Source organism: Typopeltis vanoorti, chromosome 15, assembly GCF_054136105.1.
Source record: "Typopeltis vanoorti isolate ZY-2024b chromosome 15, IOZ_Tvanoo_1.0, whole genome shotgun sequence".
In the NCBI taxonomy this organism is placed as follows: domain Eukaryota; kingdom Metazoa; phylum Arthropoda; class Arachnida; order Uropygi; family Thelyphonidae; genus Typopeltis; species Typopeltis vanoorti.
Window position 1 is genome coordinate 28,695,425 of NC_143563.1, and position 21,455 is coordinate 28,716,879.

The 21,455-nt window shown below is 34.6% G+C and overlaps 1 protein-coding gene across 2 annotated transcripts in view; it reads left to right on the forward strand.

Moving 5' to 3' along the window:
• Positions 1-21,455, forward strand: part of RIOK1 (RIO kinase 1) — a 220,935-nt gene that overhangs the window by 85,001 nt on the left and 114,479 nt on the right. For both annotated transcript variants that reach the window (XM_090404720.1, XM_090404721.1), the window contains exon 6: positions 2,108-2,168. In XM_090404720.1, the coding sequence (XP_090260846.1) occupies positions 2,108-2,168 (61 nt within the window). The remainder of the gene's footprint in view (positions 1-2,107; positions 2,169-21,455) is intronic.

The window sequence follows — 21,455 nt, forward strand, 5'->3', positions numbered from 1 at the left end:
CCTTGAAATATGCCTTTTGCAGGTCTACAAATTTAAATACAGATCTTAGTTATGTTCCCACGATACCTCAACTCTTTGTCGCAAAGTGAAAATCTGATCCTGACAGCCTCTATTTGGCCTGAATCCTCACCAAACTTCCATTCCACAATCCTTCTCAACTGTTTCTAAAGTATGCTTACATATTCAGTTTTATTTCCCTTTTTGTATATGGGTACTATAAGAGCTCTACTCCAACCATCTGAAATTCGTCCCTCTGGCAGGACCTTCTGAACTATGTAGTGCAGCCACTGAAAGACTTTTATACCTCCATACTTGAGCATTTCTGGTTGAATATCATCTACTCCTGTTGCCTTTCCACATTTCAGACTTTTGATGGCTTTTTCTACTTCAAGTATGGATATGTATTCCTGATTGCATGCCTGTTGAGTGTTTTTTACTACTGTGCACTTAGCAAATTTTTGAAGTAATTACTTCATACATCAAAACATATCTTTTTTTCCAGTTTTCATGTCACCTTTATCATCTCTAATTTCTTTCCTCCATTTCTGAGCTTTTTCAATAGCCTCCAGAATATTTTGTCACCTTCCTGATATTTATTTTCTATGTACTTTCCAAAGTTTTCCCATGACTTTTGTTTAGCTAGTTTTACACAGTGTTTAGCTTTCTTACATTTGTCTCTGTATTCTCTAAGAGCACAAGCTGACTTATTTGCCAGGAACTTTTTCTTTTCCTTTACTGCCTCTTTAACTTCATGTGTCCACCATGGAGTTCGGATTTTTCTATCCTTGCAGACAATCTCACCACATGCCTCTCTGGCTGAATCATTCGATGTTTTCTTCAGGATTTGCCATTGAATCTCTTAAGGTTTGGTTCCTGTTGTCAAACTCTTGCATTTTTTCTTGAATAATGTTTGTGCATTTTAGTCTACAGTTTACATCTGAGAGCTGCTCAACTTTTATTTGCTTTAAAACTTTCTTACATGTTATTCTTTTCAGTATGAAATTCAATTTTATCCTGCTCTAGGCTAAATGGTGATCACTTCCAATTTCAAATCCTCTGTACACTCTAGTGTCCTGCACCAGTGAGAAAACATCCCTATCAACAACAGCGTAGTCATTGAGACTTTTCTTATTCCTTGCCTCTTCACTTCATGTGAATTTATGCATGGAACTTATTCATATTTTTTTATGTTTGTACATCGTGTTAGTAATAATCAGTCCATGCGCTGAGCAGAAAACCAACAGGTATATACCATTATTATTAAGGCTTTCTCTAATGCCTCAAAAAAATTCCTCCCCTTCTACCTTATTAGAACCTTCTGTGGGACCATAGGCAGAAATAAGTCTCACTGTCCAGTTCCCCATTCTGATATTTGCTTACATCACTATTTCTTTTCTCCTGATTGTTATTGCCTGAATGTAACATTTTGTAGTTATTGCTTAGAAAGATGTTGCCGGTTTTTGTCTTTTTTGTTTCAGTCATTTCTGTTATATCAATCTAGTACTCATCCAGTTCCTTAGTCTGCTCCATTTCTTTGCCATTCAGGCTTCTTATGTTGATAGTACTGATCTTGAACTCTGGTGATGTTGAGTTGAGGTGTGTTTTAAGATTTGTTACAGTAGCTGATTCTACACTGTTTGGCCTGATTCCCTGGCGAAAACAGTGGAAGGCCTTGTTTTACTGGCCAACGCCCCAGCCAGCATGAAATTCTGTTGTGTTGTGCCATCATTTATTTGTGGTTTAAGCCAATAAGAATACAATTTGGTCAGCTAAATCCCAAATTGCCAGCCCATCTTTGTTCATTCAATATCCTGTTAGATACCTAACAGGGTGTACACCACAAGAAGGTGAGGATTTGACATTAGTTCAGAAGCACTGGTTGGTTCTCTGCTTCCTTTAAAGGCTGTGTGGAGGTCTCTTCTCAGGTATACAGCTTTGACCCTTAAGCACCCCACTATCAGGAATTTGGTTTGAAAAATACTGGCATTCTTTTGTATTATTAATATGAATTGCATAAAACAAATTTTTATGTAAATATAATTTGTCTTACATTTGATTTGTGCATTTTAAAATAATTTCTAATGAACCAATAACTTGTTTTTAACAGAAAAATATATGGGACCAGCTGTCAATAAACTGGCTGAACATACCAGGCGAAATGAAGATAGGTTTGTATTGCATGCAGCACTATTTCTTTCTTGACCCATATTCAGATTTAGTTCTGTAATAAAAAGTAGCTTAATAAGTGAAGAGAAAAAAAACTGCAGAAATTGTTTGCAATACATTGAAATACTAAAAAAACCTAAATTATTTTCTATTTTTCGAATCTTAGCATTTTTAAGTCCAATTTATAAAATAGGTAGTACTTATTAGATCCATTTTGTTCACACATATTATTCCTCTGCATGGATCGATTTTACTGAAATTTGTTATTTGGGATCCTTGCAAAAATGTGTCTGGCCATCCCAGTTTTCATTTCATTCAGACTTGACATGGATAACATGTTAAATGGAAAGTATTAATTTTTCCTGGCTAGAAACAGTTTACAACAATTTGGTATTTGCAATTCCACTAAAATTTATTCTCATCTCAATTTTAATTGGACTATTTTTAATAGCAAAACTGTTCATGATTATAAATGTTAAAAATACCAAGCAATTTTAAACCTGGTTTTACTCCATTTCCCAAGTAAGCAAACAGACAAACAAGTCAAGTTTGCGCCTGCAAGTGATGCAAGTCTAGCTGATCCTACAGGTAGTGCAGGACCAAGGCAACTCGTGGTAAAGGTGGCATAAGATCTGATCACTAATCTTAATATTTACCCTTAATGCCAAAACACATCTCCAAGAAGGGGATGCATGATGTTTTGTATTAAAGGCAAGGGGCCACTACTATTATACCCAAGGTAAAATACTTTCTACATGTTCATGATTATGATAATCTACTCTTGCTAGATGGAATTGAATGAAATCTGGTGTTAGGACCTTTAATAAAATTCAGTCATGTCAGTTTTGAACCATTTTTATTAAGAATGGACCATAATTGAGATAGCAATTTAGATAAAATATTGCTGTGGCTACAGTAGATATGTCAAAAATTATAATAATGAATGCCATTAAAAAACACCTTCTTGATTTGTATCTAATCATTCCAAAAAAAAAAAAAATACATTGGTGCCTACACATAGTTATAATCTCCAAAACAGTTTTCTGCACATTACTTTGCATGTTCATATTCCTTTTATCATTGTTAGTATTGAAACCTTCTGGGAGTCAAGGACTCATCAAGGGATGCTATACTTCACCCACACCAGTTGTCATACTGTCTCTTACTCATTCATACTAGATGCACTCACTGTTTCATCTGCAAACTGTTCCATTCATTCACTGCTCTGGAGAGAAAAATCTAGTTCATGATCTTTCTTAGCTGCTTACAATCTTAACTTCTATCGGTGCGCTCCTCTCACCCTTCCATATAATGAAAAATATCATCAAGTGGTACCATATTATATACATTCATCATCACATCACTCCACTTTCTTCTGTTTACCAGTATCTGTAATCCATATACTCTCAATCTGTCCTCATTATCTACATTCCATAATCCTGATATCATTTGTACATTATATCATTTGCACCCTTTCCACAGCTTATTTATCTCCTCCAACCCCCAAAAAGCCACTCTACACATAGTAGTCCAGGTGCAGTTGTATTGTGGTCTTTTTGTCTAATAAAGTGGGTGTTTATTTTATCAACAATACTGTAGATCAGTGGTTCTCAAACTGGGTGCCGCAAAATTTTGAATCATTTATTTGAAAAAAGCAAAATATTCAATTGCCACAAATAACTAAATCAAAAACAAAAAAACTATATATTTTGATTTTAATGGATGAAGCATGGGGTGCTTAAGGGTCAAAGCTGTATAGCTGAGAGGAGACCTCCACATAGCCTTTAAAGGAATGCAGAGAACCGACCAAGGCTTCTGACCTAATGTCCAATCCTCACCTTCTCGTGGTGCACCCTGTTGGGTATCTACTTGGATACTGAACGAAGGAGGATGGGCTGGCAATTTGGGATTTAGCCGACCAAATTGTATTCTTATTGGTTAAACCAAAATATAAAAATAATGGTACAACATGACAAAATTTCATGCCGGCTGGGGCGTCGCCTGGTTAAACACAGGCCCCCGTTGTTTTCGCTAGAAAACCAGGGCGAACAGCAAAAAGTCAGCTACTGGAGCAAATCTGAAAACACACCCCAACTCAACATCACCAGAGTTCAAGATCAGTACTATCAACATAAGAAGCCTGAATGGCAAAGAAATGGAGCAGGCTGAGGAACTGGATGAGTACTAGATTGATATAACAGAAGTGACTGAAACAAAAAAGACAAAAACTGGTGAGATCTTTCTGAGCAATAAATACAAAATGTTATATTCAGGCAATGACAATCAAGGAAAAGAAGGAGTAGCCATAGTATTCAACACAAAATACGAGGCTAATCTTCTTGAATGACAGTCAGTCTCAAGTAGAGTAATGTGGGCAAATATGAGAATGGGGAACTGGACAATGAGACTTATTTGTGCCTATGGTCCCACAGAAGGTTCTACTAAGGTAGAAGTGGAGGAATTTTTTGAGACTCTAAAGAAAGCAAATGACACAATGAAAAAGGAAAAGTTGGTCCTTGTTGGGGATCTAAATATCAGAGTAGGAAGTGATTGTCAGACATACAAAAATGTTTTGGGAAAATTTGGAGAAAAGAGCAAAGTTAATAATAATGGCAAATATCTGTTGGATTTCTGCTCAGGACATGGACTGGTTATTACTAACACCATGTTCCAACATAAAAATGTGCACAAATTCACATGGAGAGAAGGCTAGGAATAAGAAAAGTCTCATTGACTATGTTATTGTTGATAGTGATGTTTTCTCCCTGGTGCAAGACACCAGACTGTACAGAGGATTTGAAATTGGAAGTGATCACTATTTAGTCCTGAGCAGGATAAAATTGAATTTCATATTGAAAAGAATAACATGTAAGAAAGTTTTAAAGCGAATAAAAGTTGAACAGCTCTCAGATGTGAACTGTAGACTAAAATACACAAAGATTATTGAAGAGAAAAAATGAAAGAGTTTGAGAACAGGAATCAAACCTTGAAGATTCAGTGGCAAACTCTGAAGAAAACAATGATTGATTCTGCCAGAGAGGCATGTGGTGAGGTTGTCTGCAAAGATAAAAAAAAATCAGAACTCCCTGGTGGACACAGAAAATTAAAGAGGCAGTGAAGGAAAAGAAGAAAGCATATCAAAAGTTCCTGTCAAATAAGTCAGCTTGTGCTCTTAAAGAATATAGAGACAAATGCAAGAATGCTAAACACTGTGTAAAACTAGCTAAACAAAAGTCATGGGAAGACTTTGGCAAGAATATAGAAAATAAATATCAAGAAGGTTGCAAAATATTCTGGAGGTTGTTGAAGAAGCTTAGGAATGGAGGAAAGAGTGCTGTAAAAGGAGTTAGAGATGATAAAGGTGACATGAAAACAGGAGAAAAAGATATCCTTGAAGTATGGAGTAATTACTTCGAAAAATTGCTAAATGAAACAAGCAGTGAGAGCACAGTGGTAAAAAACACTCAACAGGCATACAGTCCGGAATACATATCCATGCTTGAAATGTGGAAAAGCAGTAGGAGTAGATGATATTTGACCAGAAATGCTGAAGTATGGTGGTATAAGAGTCTTACAGTGGCTGCACTGCATAGTTCAGAAAGCCTGGACAGAAGGACGAATTCCCTATGATTGGAGTAGAGCTCTCTTAGTACCCGTATATAAAAAGGGAAATAAAACTGAATGTGTGAATTACAGAGGTATTTGCCTACTGAGTGTTCCTGGCAAGATATATGCAAGTATACTTGAGAAACGGTTGAGAAGAATTGTGGAAGAAAAGCTTGGTGAAGAACAAGCTAGATTCAGGCCAAATAGAGGCTGTGAGGATCAGATCTTCACTTTACGACAAATAGTCGAGAAAGCATGGGAATATAACAAAGATCTGTATTTAAGTTTTGTCGATTTGGAAAAGGCGTACGACAAGGTGCCAAGAGAGAAGCTGTTCAATACGCTGCAGTTATATGATGTGAACGGGGCATTATATCAAGCAATACTTAGTCTTTATTTGAATTGTAAGTCAGCAGTTGGAATTGAAGGAAGTACAAGAAGATGGTTTAATGTTAAATCTGGTGTGAGACAAGGATGTACATTATCCCCTCTGTTATTCATTATCTATATGGATCACATTATGAAGGAAAGTGGTGTTAAACATGATATCAAAATTGGAGATGTTAATGTCAGCACTTTGTTTTATGCGGATGATGTTATACTTCTAAATAAATCCGCTGCAAGATTCTCTGACTAAATTGAATAGCTGTTGTAATAGATATGGTATGAAGGTCAGCAATAAAAAAGACAAAGACAATGAAAATAGGCAGAATCATTGAAATGTCAACTGTGTTGTGAATGGAGAACCTGTGGAACAAGTAAAACATTTCAGCTATTTAGGCACGATTTTTACTGAAGATGGTAAATTAAATATAGAAATAGACAACAGAATCAGCAAAGTTGGTATGGTGGGAAGTCAATTGAATAAATTCATATCGAATAAGAGAGAAATTAGTCGGAACACTAAATTAGCTTATACAAGACAGTGTTCAAACCAGTTTTAACTTATGGATCTGAGAGCTGGGTCAGAAGTAAAACACTTGATCAAAGACTAGAGACCGCAGATATGAGAGTCCTGAGAAAGATTATAGGTATGAACAGATGGCATCAGTGGCAATATCATATTAAAAACTAGGATATTAGGAAAGAACTTGACATTGTCAGCATCCAGGAATGCATTAGCAGAGCTAATCTCAGGGGTATGGTCACTTAAACAGAATGGGCAAGGAAAGATTAGCAAAACAAGTGTTCTCTGCCAGGTTGGCAGGAATGATAGAAATATAAGATCTGATAATGTTGGAGTCTTGACAAGTAACAGACTGATTTGGAGGAAAATTGTAGATACGAAGTTAGTAATGATGTAATTTTTTTCATGTAGTACTGTCATATCCTGTACACCCCCTTGAGGGTACATGGTAGGAATTTGATAATGATGATGATGGATGAAGCGTATATAAAAATTATCATTTTTTTGTGTCACTTATATTATATCCTGGGATTTCATTAGATCACCGCGTGTTGTAGTAACTAGATATGTGACGGTACATAAATACTGGGGAAAATGAACTAATGAATGATTAGTTGTCCTGCTGTCTGTTTTATTATTTCTCTGTTCAGTGTGACAGGTATTATACATGATCATTTCCCCTAAACAAAAATCATGTCTTTTGTCATCAGTGAGAATAATCGAAGTACGATATTAAAGTCGTTAAATTCAGTGAGTAGAGGTTTTTCTTATTGTTATATATTCCAACTATAATGAGAGACATCGTAAACAAATGTTTTTCCATCCGGAATATAAATTATTTACTTGAAATAAATTTTAAAATAAAATATTAAAGTTACATATGCCCTTCAAAATCATGAATAATTTTTTCCTTAAAAAAAGAAGTGAAAATTCTGACAATGAAGAAATGTCTACTTGTAGCAAAGCTAACGAACCAATTCGCACTAATAAATTATCAAAAACTGATACTTGCATTAGTGAAGATTTGACTATTTTTAACGTTCAACAACAAAAAAGCACTAATGAAACAACAGAAACAGAAAGAATAAGTTCATGTAAAAAGGGAACAATGAAAATGAATGTAAAAACTCGTTTATATCAAGAGAGCTATATAAAAATGGGATTTACGTGGTGTGGTGATAAATTAATTCCCAGACCTAAGTATATTTTGTGTGGTTTGATTCTATCAAATGAAGCTATGGTTCCTAGCAAATTATTGCGACATTTCTCCACAAAACATGACAACTTGTCGAATAAAAATCCTGAATATTTCAAAGAGTTAATACGATTACAAGAAAAACAAAGTAAAAGTTTTGTAAAAAATGTTTACAATTTCCGACCGAGTTGAAGAAGCGAGTTATTTAGTCGCTGAAATAATTGCGAAGGAAATGAAGCCTCATACTATCGGCGAAACCAGGATTCGTCCAGTCTGTTCAGCAATTGTGAGAACAATTTTTGGTACTGAGGCAGAAGAAGAAGAAATAAAGAAGATTCCATTATCAAATGATACTATGAGTAGACATATTAATGATCTGTCAGTCGATATTGAAAAGTCAGTTATAACCAAAATAATCAAATCAAAATTTTTCACTTTGCAGTTAGATGAGTCAACTGATATCGGTGGTAAAGCACTTACTTGTTTTTACTCGATTCATTGAAGATGATAAAATTATCGAAGAATTTCTATGCTGCGAGGAATTCGAAAAAACTACGACGGGAAAAGATGTTTTTGATATAATGAACACATATTTTAATACAAATGGCGGTCTATCTTGGAAAACTTGTGTGGGTATATGTACAGATGATGCACCTTCTATGGTTGGAATTACAAAAGGGTTTGTTTCCTTTGCTAGAAAAGAAAATGAGAACATTATAATGACTCATTGCTTCATTCATCGTGAATCATTGGTGGCTAAGACAATAGGCTTGGAATTAAAAAGTGTATTAGAAGAAATCATTCAGATGGTTAATTATATCACGGCCAGACCATTAAAATCTAGAATATTTGCAGAACTATGTAAAGAGATGCAATCTCATTACAAGAATCTTCTTCTTCATACCGAAGTAAGATGGCTTTCAAAAGGTCGCATTTTGGATCGTTTTTTTTTTTTGAACTTGAAGAAGAAATATTAATGTTTTTCCAAAATGAAGACAAACCAGAATTCTATAAATTATTACGAGATGATTTTTGGTGTTCCAACTAGCCTATTTAACAGACATATTTGATCATCTGAACAAGCTGAACTCCAACATGCAACGAAGAAATGAGAATATTTTGACATCTACAGATAAAATTAAAGCTTTTAAAGATAAAATAAAAATGTGGAAGATGAAATTAAGCACCAACAATGTCGAAATGTTCCTTAAAGTTGCCTCCAGAAAATGTAAGAACACTGATCTGCAAAAGCTTATTTACAGTCATTTAACATCGTTAGAAGAAAAAATTGACCATTATTTTCCAAACATTTCAGTCAATTTATACGATTGGATTCGAAATCCATTTGTAGAGTCAACATCAGCAATGAGTGAGTTAAGTCTTATAGAAGCTGAAGAATTAATTGATATAAGTAACGATCGTACGTTGAGATTGAAGCATTCAGAAATGTGTCTGAATTCATTTTGAATAACAACTATGAAGGAGTACCCCAATATAGGATTCAAAGCACTTAACATCTTATTGCAATTTTCTACATCTTATTTGTGTGAACTGGGTTTCTCTGCACTCGTAAATATTAAAACAAAGAAGAGAGAAAGACTAAAGGCCCTTGAAAATGAGATGAGAATATGTCTCTCAAAAACAAGGCCTAATATCTAAGAAATATGCAAACAACACCAGGCACACATTTCACATTAAGTTCATATTTTATTATCTGAACCTTTATAATAGGGTTTTTTTAATCTGTTTTCTTTTAAACACGCTTTCCTTCATATCTTTAGTATCTGTAATATCAATTTATTTATGGGTTATATATGCGAGTCTTTCAGAATCAATTAATCGGCACTTTACTCTCTATTAAAAGCAAATAATACTAGGGGTGCCGAAATTTATTTATTGATTTTAGTGTGCCGCCAGACAAAAAAAGTTTGAGAACCACTGTTGTAGATGTACAATATATTTAGCTTGCCTCTTTCTTAGTGTCTCGAGTGGCAACTAGTCCATCCCTGGGATATATATGCAACCATGAAAATGTAAGTCTTTTACATGTTTTGAGAAATTCCTTGCGCTTATATTCCGTGATGAATACCATCTCTATATCAACTGTTTGCAGTGGCAGTTTACATAGCAGAGCATTCAATCAGTAAGAACTAACTGTTGTTATTAATTACGCTATTGCTCTTTTTGTATGACATTTTATTTTTTTGAAGTTATTTCTTTATACAGCTTATTAGAAATATTTTCAGATTATTAATATTCATGCACATGAATATTAATCCTATTCTATCTAATCATCTGTTTGGTCCTTTTCTTAAAATGTGTTTTTAGGTTACAAAAATGCAAGTCCAAATAGATGATTTTCTGTGGATTAAATATAGGTATTTAACCCTTAAAATTCTAATTAGAAATTATCTTGGTAGCGAACCAGGATTGATGAAAATTGCGGTATTCTTCAGTGCATTATGCATATAAGGCAGGCTTAGATGGATGTTAATTATATACATATGTATATATATTTCTGGAGAAAGCGTTCGATAGAGTGCCAAGGCAAGCAGTCTGGAGGTGTCTGAGGATGAAGAAGGTACCGGAGAAATATGTCAGGTTGGTGCAGGAGATGTACAGAAATGTGAAGATAAGAGTTTGGACCTGCCTGGGACAGACAGACAGAAAGATTTCAAGTGACAGTTGGCTTGTTGCATCAAGGGTCAGCATTAAGTCTGTTCCTGTTTAATATTGTGATGGAGGTGGTGACAGAGGAGGTGAGAAAAGACACACCTTGGGCAATGTTGTATGCAGATGACATCTTGCTGTGTGCAGATTCAAGAGAAGAAGTACCAGCTAAAGGTGAATGTGTGGTGTGACCAGAAAGGATCGTCTGAGAAATTACTATGTGAGGGGAATGGTGAAAGTTACAAACTTAGGAGCGAAGATACAGGAGGCAAGCTTGAGATGGTTTGGTCATGTGATGAGGAGGGAGAATGAATATGTGGGAACAAATGTCATGCAGATGGATGTGCAGGGGGAGGAGGAAGTGCGGGTGGCCAAAGCTGGAAGAAGAGGACTTGAGAATGAAGAACTTGGATGTGGTTACAGCCCAAGACAGGAGGATGTGGAGTAAACTCACCAAAAACAGTGACCTCACTTAAGTGGAACAAGCTGCAGAAGAAGAAGATGATGATTATGTGTCAGTCTAAGAGTGAAAAAAAAACAACAACCTGGTTTTCATATTAAATGCTGGAAATTTTTATTCCAAGCCTGCTAATATTTCATCTAAATTCATGAAATGACTATTTGAAATTCATATTTGAATTTGAATTTGATTTATTAATGTAGATAACATAAATGCTTATACATACGTCAAATAAATAGAATTCTAATAATAACACTTAAACACAGATGACAATACTCGAACACCTGACGCGTGAAGCTTAGTTCGCATAGCATATGATATCCGACGGTTCGAAATGTTTCTCATTGGTTGAAAGAAAATGAACTCAAAAGATATATTTTGGTGATTACACCACATTTTTTATTATTCAGTTATACAAAATACTGAAATGATAGTTCCCGACAAGTTTCGTAAATCGTAGGATTTACATCTTCAGGGGGTAAATAGTATAACTTAAAGTTTAAACAAGAGAAATAATAAATACAAATCATAACCGTCTGGCTATTCATAAACTCAAATAACAGAATGGAGATATAAAACGTTATTGACGTTGAACAATACTGGACGATGTCACGTGTGCTTGTTTTCATTCATACAGTCTGAACTCAGATTGAGGTAGATTTTTTATTAGATCTGACAATACTTGATGGAGAATTAAATCTTGATTTTTATTGCATTGGGTTGGGTTTTTTTAGCATATTAGCAGCTTCTTTAAATTTTCTTATATAACTGTTGTTTTCTATGTATGACATCGTCGTTTTTTGCCAGAGTACATCGTGTCCAGTGGAAGTGGTATGGAAAGCAAGACCCAATTTTTGTTCTCTTTTGTATTGTACGTCTTTTTGGTGTTCAGCCATGCATATTTCTCCAGATCTTCCTGTCTATCCTACGTAGCAAATCCCACAAGAGCGATGGATTTTGTAGACTCCCTGGTTTTTTAAGAGGATGATGAGGTGGTTTTGGTGGATGTAGGTATCTTGAGATTTTTTCCATAGGAAGGAAGGCTACTTTTCTGTTGTGTTTGTTCATTAATTTGGCTAGCTTATCTGTAACATTTTTGATATAAGGAAGCAAGATTGCGTTTTTGTAAACCTGTTTTATTGTGTTGTTAGTTGGAAGCATTTTAAGGATTCTCTTGATGGTTTTTGTTTCACATTCATTTTGTTGGAGGATTTGTTTTAAGTATTTTAGTTCTTCGTTACATCTTTCTTGTGTGCTGGAGATATGCAACCTCACACTACCATCCTTCACAAAAAATAAGCTTAATTAAAACTCTTCAAGACAGAGCATACAATATCTCCAGCACACAAGAAAGATGTAATGAAGAACTAAAATACTTATAACAAATCCTCCAACAAAATGGATATGAAACAAAAACCATCAAGAGAATCCTTAAAATGCTTCCAACTAACAACACAATAAAACAGGTTTACAAAAACGCAATCTTGCTTCCTTATATCAAAAATGTTACAGATAAGCTAGCCAAATTAATGAACAAACACAACATAAAAGTAGCCTTGCTTCGTATGGAAAAAATCTCAAGATTCCTACATCCACCAAAACCACCTCATCATCCTCTTAAAAAACCATGAGTCTACAAAATCCATTGCTCTTGCGGAATTTACTACGTAGGACAGACAGGAAGATCTGGAGAAATACGCATGGCTGAACACCAAAAAGACGTACAATACAAAAGAGAACAAAAAATGGGTCTTACTTTCCTTACCACTTCCACTAGACACGATGTACTCTGGCAAAAAACGACAATGTCATACATAGAAAACAATAGTTATATAAGAAAATTTAAAGAAGCTGCTAATATGCTAAAAAACCCAACCCAATGCAATAAAAATCAAGATTTAATTCTCCATCAAGTGTGGTCAGCTCTAATAAAAAATCTACCTCAATCTGAGTTCGGACTGTATGAACGAAAACAAGCACACGTGACATCGTCCAGTATTGTTCAACGTCAATAATGTTTTATATCTCCATTCTGTTATTGAGTTTATGAATAGCCAGACGGTTATGATTTGTATTTATTAATTCTCTTGTTTAAACTTTAAGTTATACTATTTACCCCCTGAAGATGTAAATCCTATGATTTACGAAACTTGTCGGGAACTATTATTTCAGTATTTTGTATAACTGAATAATAAAAAATGTGGTGTAATCACCGAAATATATCTTTTGAGTTCATTTTCTTTCAACCAATGAGAAACATTTCGGACCGTTGGATATCGTATGCTATGCGAACTAAGCTTCACGCTTGGTTCGCATAGCATATGATAACTTACTTCGGGAACTATTATTTCGGTATTTTGTTTAACTGAATAATAAAAAATGTGGTGTAATTACCGAAATATATCTTTTGAACCAATTAGCCACAGAAGTCTACGCCTGCAAAGAAAATGAACCATTGTTTCGTGTTAATATTCAAAAACATGTCGACCAATGAGAAACATTTCGGACCGTTGGATATCATACGCTATGTGAACTAAGCTTGAGACAAAAGATTGCTAAAAATTTATGGCCGACCAGACGAATGAAATAGATGCCATGGTTGTGATTAGTTAAACATTCAGTTGGGCAACTGTCTCCCTCATTCTGACATTCTTTTCTCCGGCTGAATGAAATGTATGGAACTAAATCGTTTTCCCAAAATTCTGACATTCTGGTAATTCACCAAACTACAAAATAAATATGTCTCTGCTTTTTGTTTTGTAAACATACATTTTTAAAAGCACCCAAAAATGTTATGACTTGTACTTATTCTTATTAGAAATGTTAATATTTTTATATTCTAAAAAATCTGGGACATTTAGCGTCCTGAACTAAACATATCGGGATGCCTGGACAGAAGTAATAAAACTGGGACGTATGGGATCCCTAGCTATAACAGATTTGGCATGAAAATCAGCAATAAAAAGACATAAAATGAAAATAGATCGCAACATGGAAAACAACTGCATTCTTGGTGGAGAATCTGTGAAACAAGTAAAATATTTCAACTGTTTAGGCATGATTTTTAATGAAGATTGCAAATTTTAATTATTGAAATAGAAAATAGAATAAACAAAACTGGTGGTGTTGTAGGGAGTCAAATCAGTAAATTTATAAATCAATCAGAATACTAAAGTAATAGTATACACAAGATTGTTCAAACCAGTTTTAACTTATGAATCTGAGAGCTGGGTTAGAAATAAAACATCTGATCAGAGACTAGAAATCAAAGATATAAGGGTTCTGAGAAAAATTGAGAGGTGAGCAGATGGCATCGATGGCAGAATCACATTAATAATGAAGATATTAGAAAGGAACATGACATTATTAGCATTCAGAGCATATGAGCAGAGCTAATCTAAGATGATATTGTTACTTATACAGAATGGAAAAGAATGATTAGCAAAAACAGGTGGTTGATTCTAGGTTATTTTTGTTTTTCTATTTATGACTGATCTAACTAACTGAGGCTATGAGGTATAATATCTCTGTTAATCATATATGTTCTCCTGATTGGGTTGCATGTTTTGTGGATGAACAATCCAAGTTTCCAGGAGAAAAAAATCCTGTTGATGCCGAAATGGCAGGAAAATAACCAGAAGAACCAAGATCTGGGTGGATTGATGCAGCTGGAAGTACTTTAGAAAAGAAAAAATATGGTCCGACAATATTCGAGTCCTGACAAATAAGACTGATTCAGAGGAAAATTGTTGATAGGAAGTTATTAATGATGTAGACCTGATCATGTGTTACTATCAAAGTATTCTGTACATATGACTTTTGAATGTCTGCACATGTTTATATATTGGGAATTTAATGATTAACCATACTTTATGAATTTATTTATTTATCATGTGTGGCTAACAAGAAGTAAGGAAGTGATTACAGACAATCATTAAAAGGCTATATTTTGCAGTTGCATTTTTGTATATCAATACCATTGATTATCCCAGCAGTCGAACCTGTTTTGGCATAAGTACTATTGATTTAATTTTGTTCTGCATACCAGTTGACACTATTTGACAAACTTGAACCCTTTGAATGCCAGGCTCGCTGAAAACTTTTATCCTCTCAAATGTTTATTTTAATTTGAAAACTTAAAATTCTTAAATCATCCCAAATATTTTATAATACAATTTTGGGTCTAAACAGGAAAACATCGCTTAACGCAAATTCGATATGATATTATTTCCTGCTTTAAGTGAATGATTTATCAGTTAACACAATTTTTTACGTTATGTGAAATTTTATGTTACATGGAATTTTTTGTTGTCAATCTGCAGCTAGCGGCAGCAGTTGTTAATGTAGTGGCAGTGCTGTGAGCGGTGGCAGGCGACACTCAGCAATTAACTCAAAGCAAAGCTATCCTCGTAAGTGCACATACAAACGCTGTTCTCTTGCTCAATCACTTTCTTTTCCTTCATTTTGATTTAATTTAGATATCTATAAGGCTTTATTATATTCAACCCCTGATATGGAAAAGAGAAAGACTGATAAAGAAAGCGGCAGTAACAAAAAGAGAAGAAAAGTGATTACATTAAAGGAAAATCTGGACGTCATTAAGAGATATGAAACTGGCACTAGTAATACAATGATTGTGTGAGATCTGGGATACAGCAAAGTCCACAGTTCAAACTATATTAAATAAGAGCAAAGAATACGAATTACAAGGAAAAGTTGCTACTGCTTCTTTAAGCATGCATATCACCCAAAATAGAAGCCATTTAATGATCGAGATGGAATGTCTTCTATCACTCTGATTTGAGGATCGTAACCAAAAAAGAATCCTCTTAGTACAAGGAATATTTTTACATCATTGAAAGAGACCAAATTACAATTGGAATGTGAAAGCTTTACTGCAAGTTTAGGATGGTTTGACTGTTTTAAAAATCGAGCTGGACTGCACAATGTAAGAATAACTGGGGAATCTGCTAGCACTGATAAAGATCCTGTGAGCAAGTTTCCTGAAGAATTGCAAAGGATAATTCAGGATGTGATTATCGTCATAATTAATATTCAACATAGAAAACTGGTCTCTTTTTGAAGCGTATGCCAACAAACTTTCCTAGCTAAAACTGAAGCATCGCAACCAGTATCTAGAAGATCACTTTAAACTCAAGCCTATGTTAGTTTATCTTGTGTAAAATTCAAGATCTAACATTATTGAAGAAATCGGCACAATTGGAAAAGAACTTGGATTTAATGAACTGGATAATGAAGATGTGAGAAACTTCCTTAATTCACATTCAGGCCAGTTAAGCAAGAATTCAACTAGAAGAATAGCATGCATATAAGGAAGATAAGCAGTGTGAACAAGAAGATTGATTAATTAATCACGTTAGGCGAGGTTTTCCTGTATTACAAAACAAACAGTGAAATTTAATTACCGTATTTGCCGGCATATAAGATGCACCGGCCTATAAGAAGCACTCCCTTTTTTGTACACATTTTTTAGAGAAAAAAAACCTTTTTAGATCTTCTTCCTGATTCCGCCAAGTTCTTATCATTTTCTCAGTTGGGGGTGGCTCGAAATGCCTCTCTGCAGCCCAGTTTCCATGTTCTTCGTGTGATTGCATACGCAATCACACGAAGCTTGTATACAATATTGTAGCAATGCCAGTGTTTTTCAGCAATAATTTGCCAAGAAATTTAGAGAAAATTTAACGGCAGAAATTTATCACCGTTCAGAACAACCGCGACAACAATTAGAAAGTTTAAACGAACAGAACACAGCTGTGATCGTCGATGAGCGCTCATGCACATCCACTGAACTCTGCGTAACTGGAATGCTCTCACACACCGCAAGGAAGCGAGAAAGAAATCCTGTAACTTGGAACAGAGAAAATTTCCAGAAATGAAAGTAATTAAAAACTGAGTATCAGTGTATAAGATGCACCCTGTTTTTCAGACTTATTTTCAAAGAAAAAAATGCGTCTTATATGCCGGCAAATACGGTAATCACTGCATTTCTCATAGAGCCTCCATATCTCATTCAGTGTAGATAAAGACCTTTAATTGGAAAAACCTGGGTTCTAATCCTGTCTCAGATGTAAAGAACGTTTATCAAGGCTTTTCAGTTGAAGACGAGTTATCTCGTCTCATGCAGAGGTAGCAGGATTTTTTTCCTCCCAGAAACTCAGGTTTTTCTTCCCACAAAGCAGGCAAAAACAGTCAGGAAAAACATGCAATTTACAGCCATAGCACATAATGCAAATGGAATTAACCTGTCATAAGCAGTATTAAAGTTGTAAGAAGCCAAGATTATTTTTCCATGAGAGCCCATTGAGCCTAACAATTTTTGTTGTTAGGCTCAGTAGCTGAAATGTTTTACTTGTTCCACGGGTTCTCCGTTCACAACGCAGTTGACATTTTCAGCGATTCTGCCTATTTTCATTGTCTTTGTCTTTTTATTGCTGATCTTCATACCATATCTATTACAACAGTTATTCAGTTTAGTCGGGGAATCTTGAAGACTTGTAGCGGATTTATTTAGAAGTATAACATCGTCCTCATAAAGCAAAGAGCTGACATTAACATCTCCAATTTTGATATCATGTTTAATACCACTTTCCTTCATAATATGATCCATATAGATAATGTACATCCTTGTCTCACACCAGATTTAACATTAAACCATCTTCCTATACTTCCTTCAATTCTAACTGCTGACTTACAACTCAAATAAAGACTAAGTATTGCTTGATATAATGTCCCATTGACACGATATAACTGTAGCATATTGAATAGCTTCTCTCTTGGCACCTTGTCATATGCCTTTTCCGGATCGTCGAAACTCAAATACAGATCTTTGTTATATTCCCATGACATCGTCTATTTGGCCTAAATCCAGCTTGTTCTTCACTCAGCTTTTCTTCCACAATTCTTCTCAACCATTTCTCAAGTATACTTGCACAAATCTTACCAGGAACACTCAGTAGGGAAATACCTTTGTAATTCTCACATTCAGTGTTATTTCCCTTTTTATACATGGGTACTATAAGAGCTCTACTCTAATCATTGGGAATTTGTCCCTCTGTCCGGGCTTTCTGAACTATGCAGTGCAGCCACTGTAAGAGACTTTTATACCACCATACTTCTGGTTGAATATCATTTACTCCTGCTGCCTTTCTACATTTCAAGCCTTTGATGGCTTTTATACTTCAAGTATGGATATGTATTCCTGACTGTATGTGTGTGTTGAGTGTTTTTTACCACTGTGCTATCACTGCTTGTTTCATTTAGCAATTTTTTTTAAAGTAATAAAAAAGTAATTACTCCATACCTCAATGATATCTTTTTCTCCCAATTTCATGTCACCTTTATGATCTTTAACTCCTTTTACAGCATTCTTTTCTCCATTTCTAAGCTTCTTCAACAACCTCCAGAATATTTTGTCACCTTCTTGATATTTATTTTCTATGTTCTTGCCAAAGTCCTCTCATGACTTTTATTTAGCTAGTTTTACAGTGTTTAGCTTTCTTACATTTGTCTCTGTAATTTTCTAAGAGCACAAGCTGACTTATTTCTCAGAAACTTTTGATATGCTTTCTTCTTTTCCTTAGCTTCCTCTTTAACTTCCTCTGTCCACCACAGAGAGTTCTGATTTTTCTATTATTTGCAGACAACCTCACCACATGCCTCTCTGGCTGAATCAGTCACAATTTTCTTCAAGGCTTGCCACTGAATCTCCTCAAACTCTTTCATTTTTTATTTAATAATCTTTGTGTATTTTAGTCTACAGTTCACATGTAAGAGCTGCCCAACTTTTATTCACTTCAAAACTTTCTTACGTGTTATTCTTTTCAATATGAAATTCAATTTTATCCTGCTCAAGACTAAATAGTGATCGCTTCCAATTTCAAATCCTCTGTACACTCTGGTGTCCTGCACCAGTGAGTGTACAGAGGATTTGCCATTATTATTAGTTTTGCTCTTTTCTCCAAATTTTCCCAAAATATTTTTGTATGTCTGACAATCATTTCCTACTCTGCTATTTAGATTCCCAAGAAGGAATGACCAACTTTTCCTTTTTCATTGTGTCACTTGCTTTCTCTAAAGCCTGTGACACAATCTAAAAAATTCCTCCACTTCTACCTTAGTAGAACCTTCTGTGGGACCATAGGCACAAATAAGTCTCATTGTCCAGTTCTCCATTCTGATATTTCCCACTCTACTTGAGACTGCCTGCCATTCAAAAAGATTAGCCTCGTATTTAGTGTTGAGTACTATGGCTACTCCTTCTTTTCCTTGACTGTCATTGCCTGAATATAACATTTTCTATTTATTGCTCAGAAAGATCTCACCAGTTTTTGTCATTTTTGTTTCAGTCACTCCTATCATGTTGATCTGGTACTTATCTAATTCCTCAGCTTGCTCCATTTCTTTGCCATTCAGGCGTCTTATGTTTATAGTACCGATCTTTAACTCTGGTGATGTTGAATTGGGGTATGTTTTCATATTTGTTTCAGTAGTTGACTTTTTTGCTTTTCGCCCTAGTTCCCTGGCGAAAACAACACGGGCCTTTTTTTAACCGGGCGATGCCCCAGCCAGCATGAAATTTTGTCATGTTGTACCATCATTTTGTATTTTAGTTTAAGCCAATAAGAATACAATTTGGTCCGCTAAATCCCAAATTGTCAACCCATCCTCATTCGTTCAGTATCCAGGTGGATACCCAACAGGATGCACCATGAGAAGATGAAGATTGGACATTAGGTCAGAAGCCCTGATCGGTTCTCTGCATTCCTTTAAAGGCTATGTGGAAGTCTCCTCTCAGTTATACAGCTTTGACCCTTAAGCACCCTACACTTGGTTATACTATAAATTAAAGATGCCAAGAAATTATATTTTTGATTTAATCGTTTATCCAAGTATAAGCAAACAAAGTTTGCGCCTGAAGTAATTTTAGGACTGGGAAACTCGTATATAGAAGCTAATGACTTCACATCACTTGCCTTAGCATCTCAACAATACAAAGCACATATCCTTATGGACATGTATAATGCTATCATTATGTGAAGGGTCACTACTCTGACTGGTTTCGACATTTATTGAGGTCTTATCAGTGGGTGCTGGGAGACCCTTGCCATAATGCATAACATTATACATGTCCGTAAGGATATGTGCTTTGCATTATGGGATACTAAGGCAAGTGATGTGAAGTCGTTAGCTTCTATATACAAGTTGCCCAGTCCTGAAATTATTTCAGGCACAAACTTTGTTTGCTTAGATGAAGGATTAAGCCAAGAATATAATTTCTTGTCATATTTAACTTATTTAAACTTTAACTTATTAAAAATAACTTTTTTGTTATTTTAAAATTGTCTTCATATTACTTATATCTTTCAGATTAGGATCACATTTTGTCAATGCTTGAATAACTTTTTTTTTCCATGAGAAACTTGAATTTAACACCAAAGAAAATTTATGTTGAAATTCATGCTGATTTCTTCAAGAACCATATTTTGCCTCTGTGAAGTGCATTGAACTTTGATTTTGATTTTGCTGCTATATTTCTTAATTTCAGTTAAGGTAGCAATGTGTTTGTGAAAAATTGATATGTTTCATTACACATATGTATGTTAAATTGACTGCTGATGAGAACAGTTGTTTTCGTTAATAGAATACATTTCAGAACTGGTATTCAGAAGAAGCAAAATAAGAGATGGGATTGTATCTAACTGAAATTTGTTGCAGTTTTTGTGATAATTTTTATATTGCAGTTTATTTAATATTAGAATGCTCTTAAGAGACATTTTCAAAAGCCAAGATAAATAAGTTTTCTTAAGAATCTTACATTAGATAGTTATTTGATTTAGTTATGTTTAATTGGTTATAGATCACTGAACTGGCATGCAAAATTTTGATTCCATTTGAAGAAACTGGAAACAGTATAAGTATTATGCTCAATTTAGAAGAAATATGTTATGAGGCTTTACAGACTTCACTTAAATTAAAAGAGAAAATTAATCTTCAAAATTTTTGTAAAATATTTCAGTAAATAATTCATTTCTCTCTCTGCTGTTAATCTCTAGCAATAATGCAGATAAGTTGTTGCAATTTAGTTTTATATTTTGAAGTTTCTTGCTTAAACTTGTCAGTCCTATTAATATTATCTTTCCTTTCTCTGTTTTCTATATTGTCTGAATGAATCTTGCTATAATGCTGGAGAAAAATTTAGTGTTTGTCATCGTTGTTTCAGGAGTAATAATTATGCTAATGTTTAAATAGTATTTGTACTTCCTCCTGCAGTCTTCTCTCTCACTATAGCAAACACTGTTTATAGTAAACTTGACTGTACTTTTCTATTAAAGTATTGTGCACCAATTATTTTCAGTTTTGTTGGGCTATTCGAGTAGATGATTTGTATCTTTTTAACTTGGTTTTCCTTCAAGGATGAGAACTTTATTTAA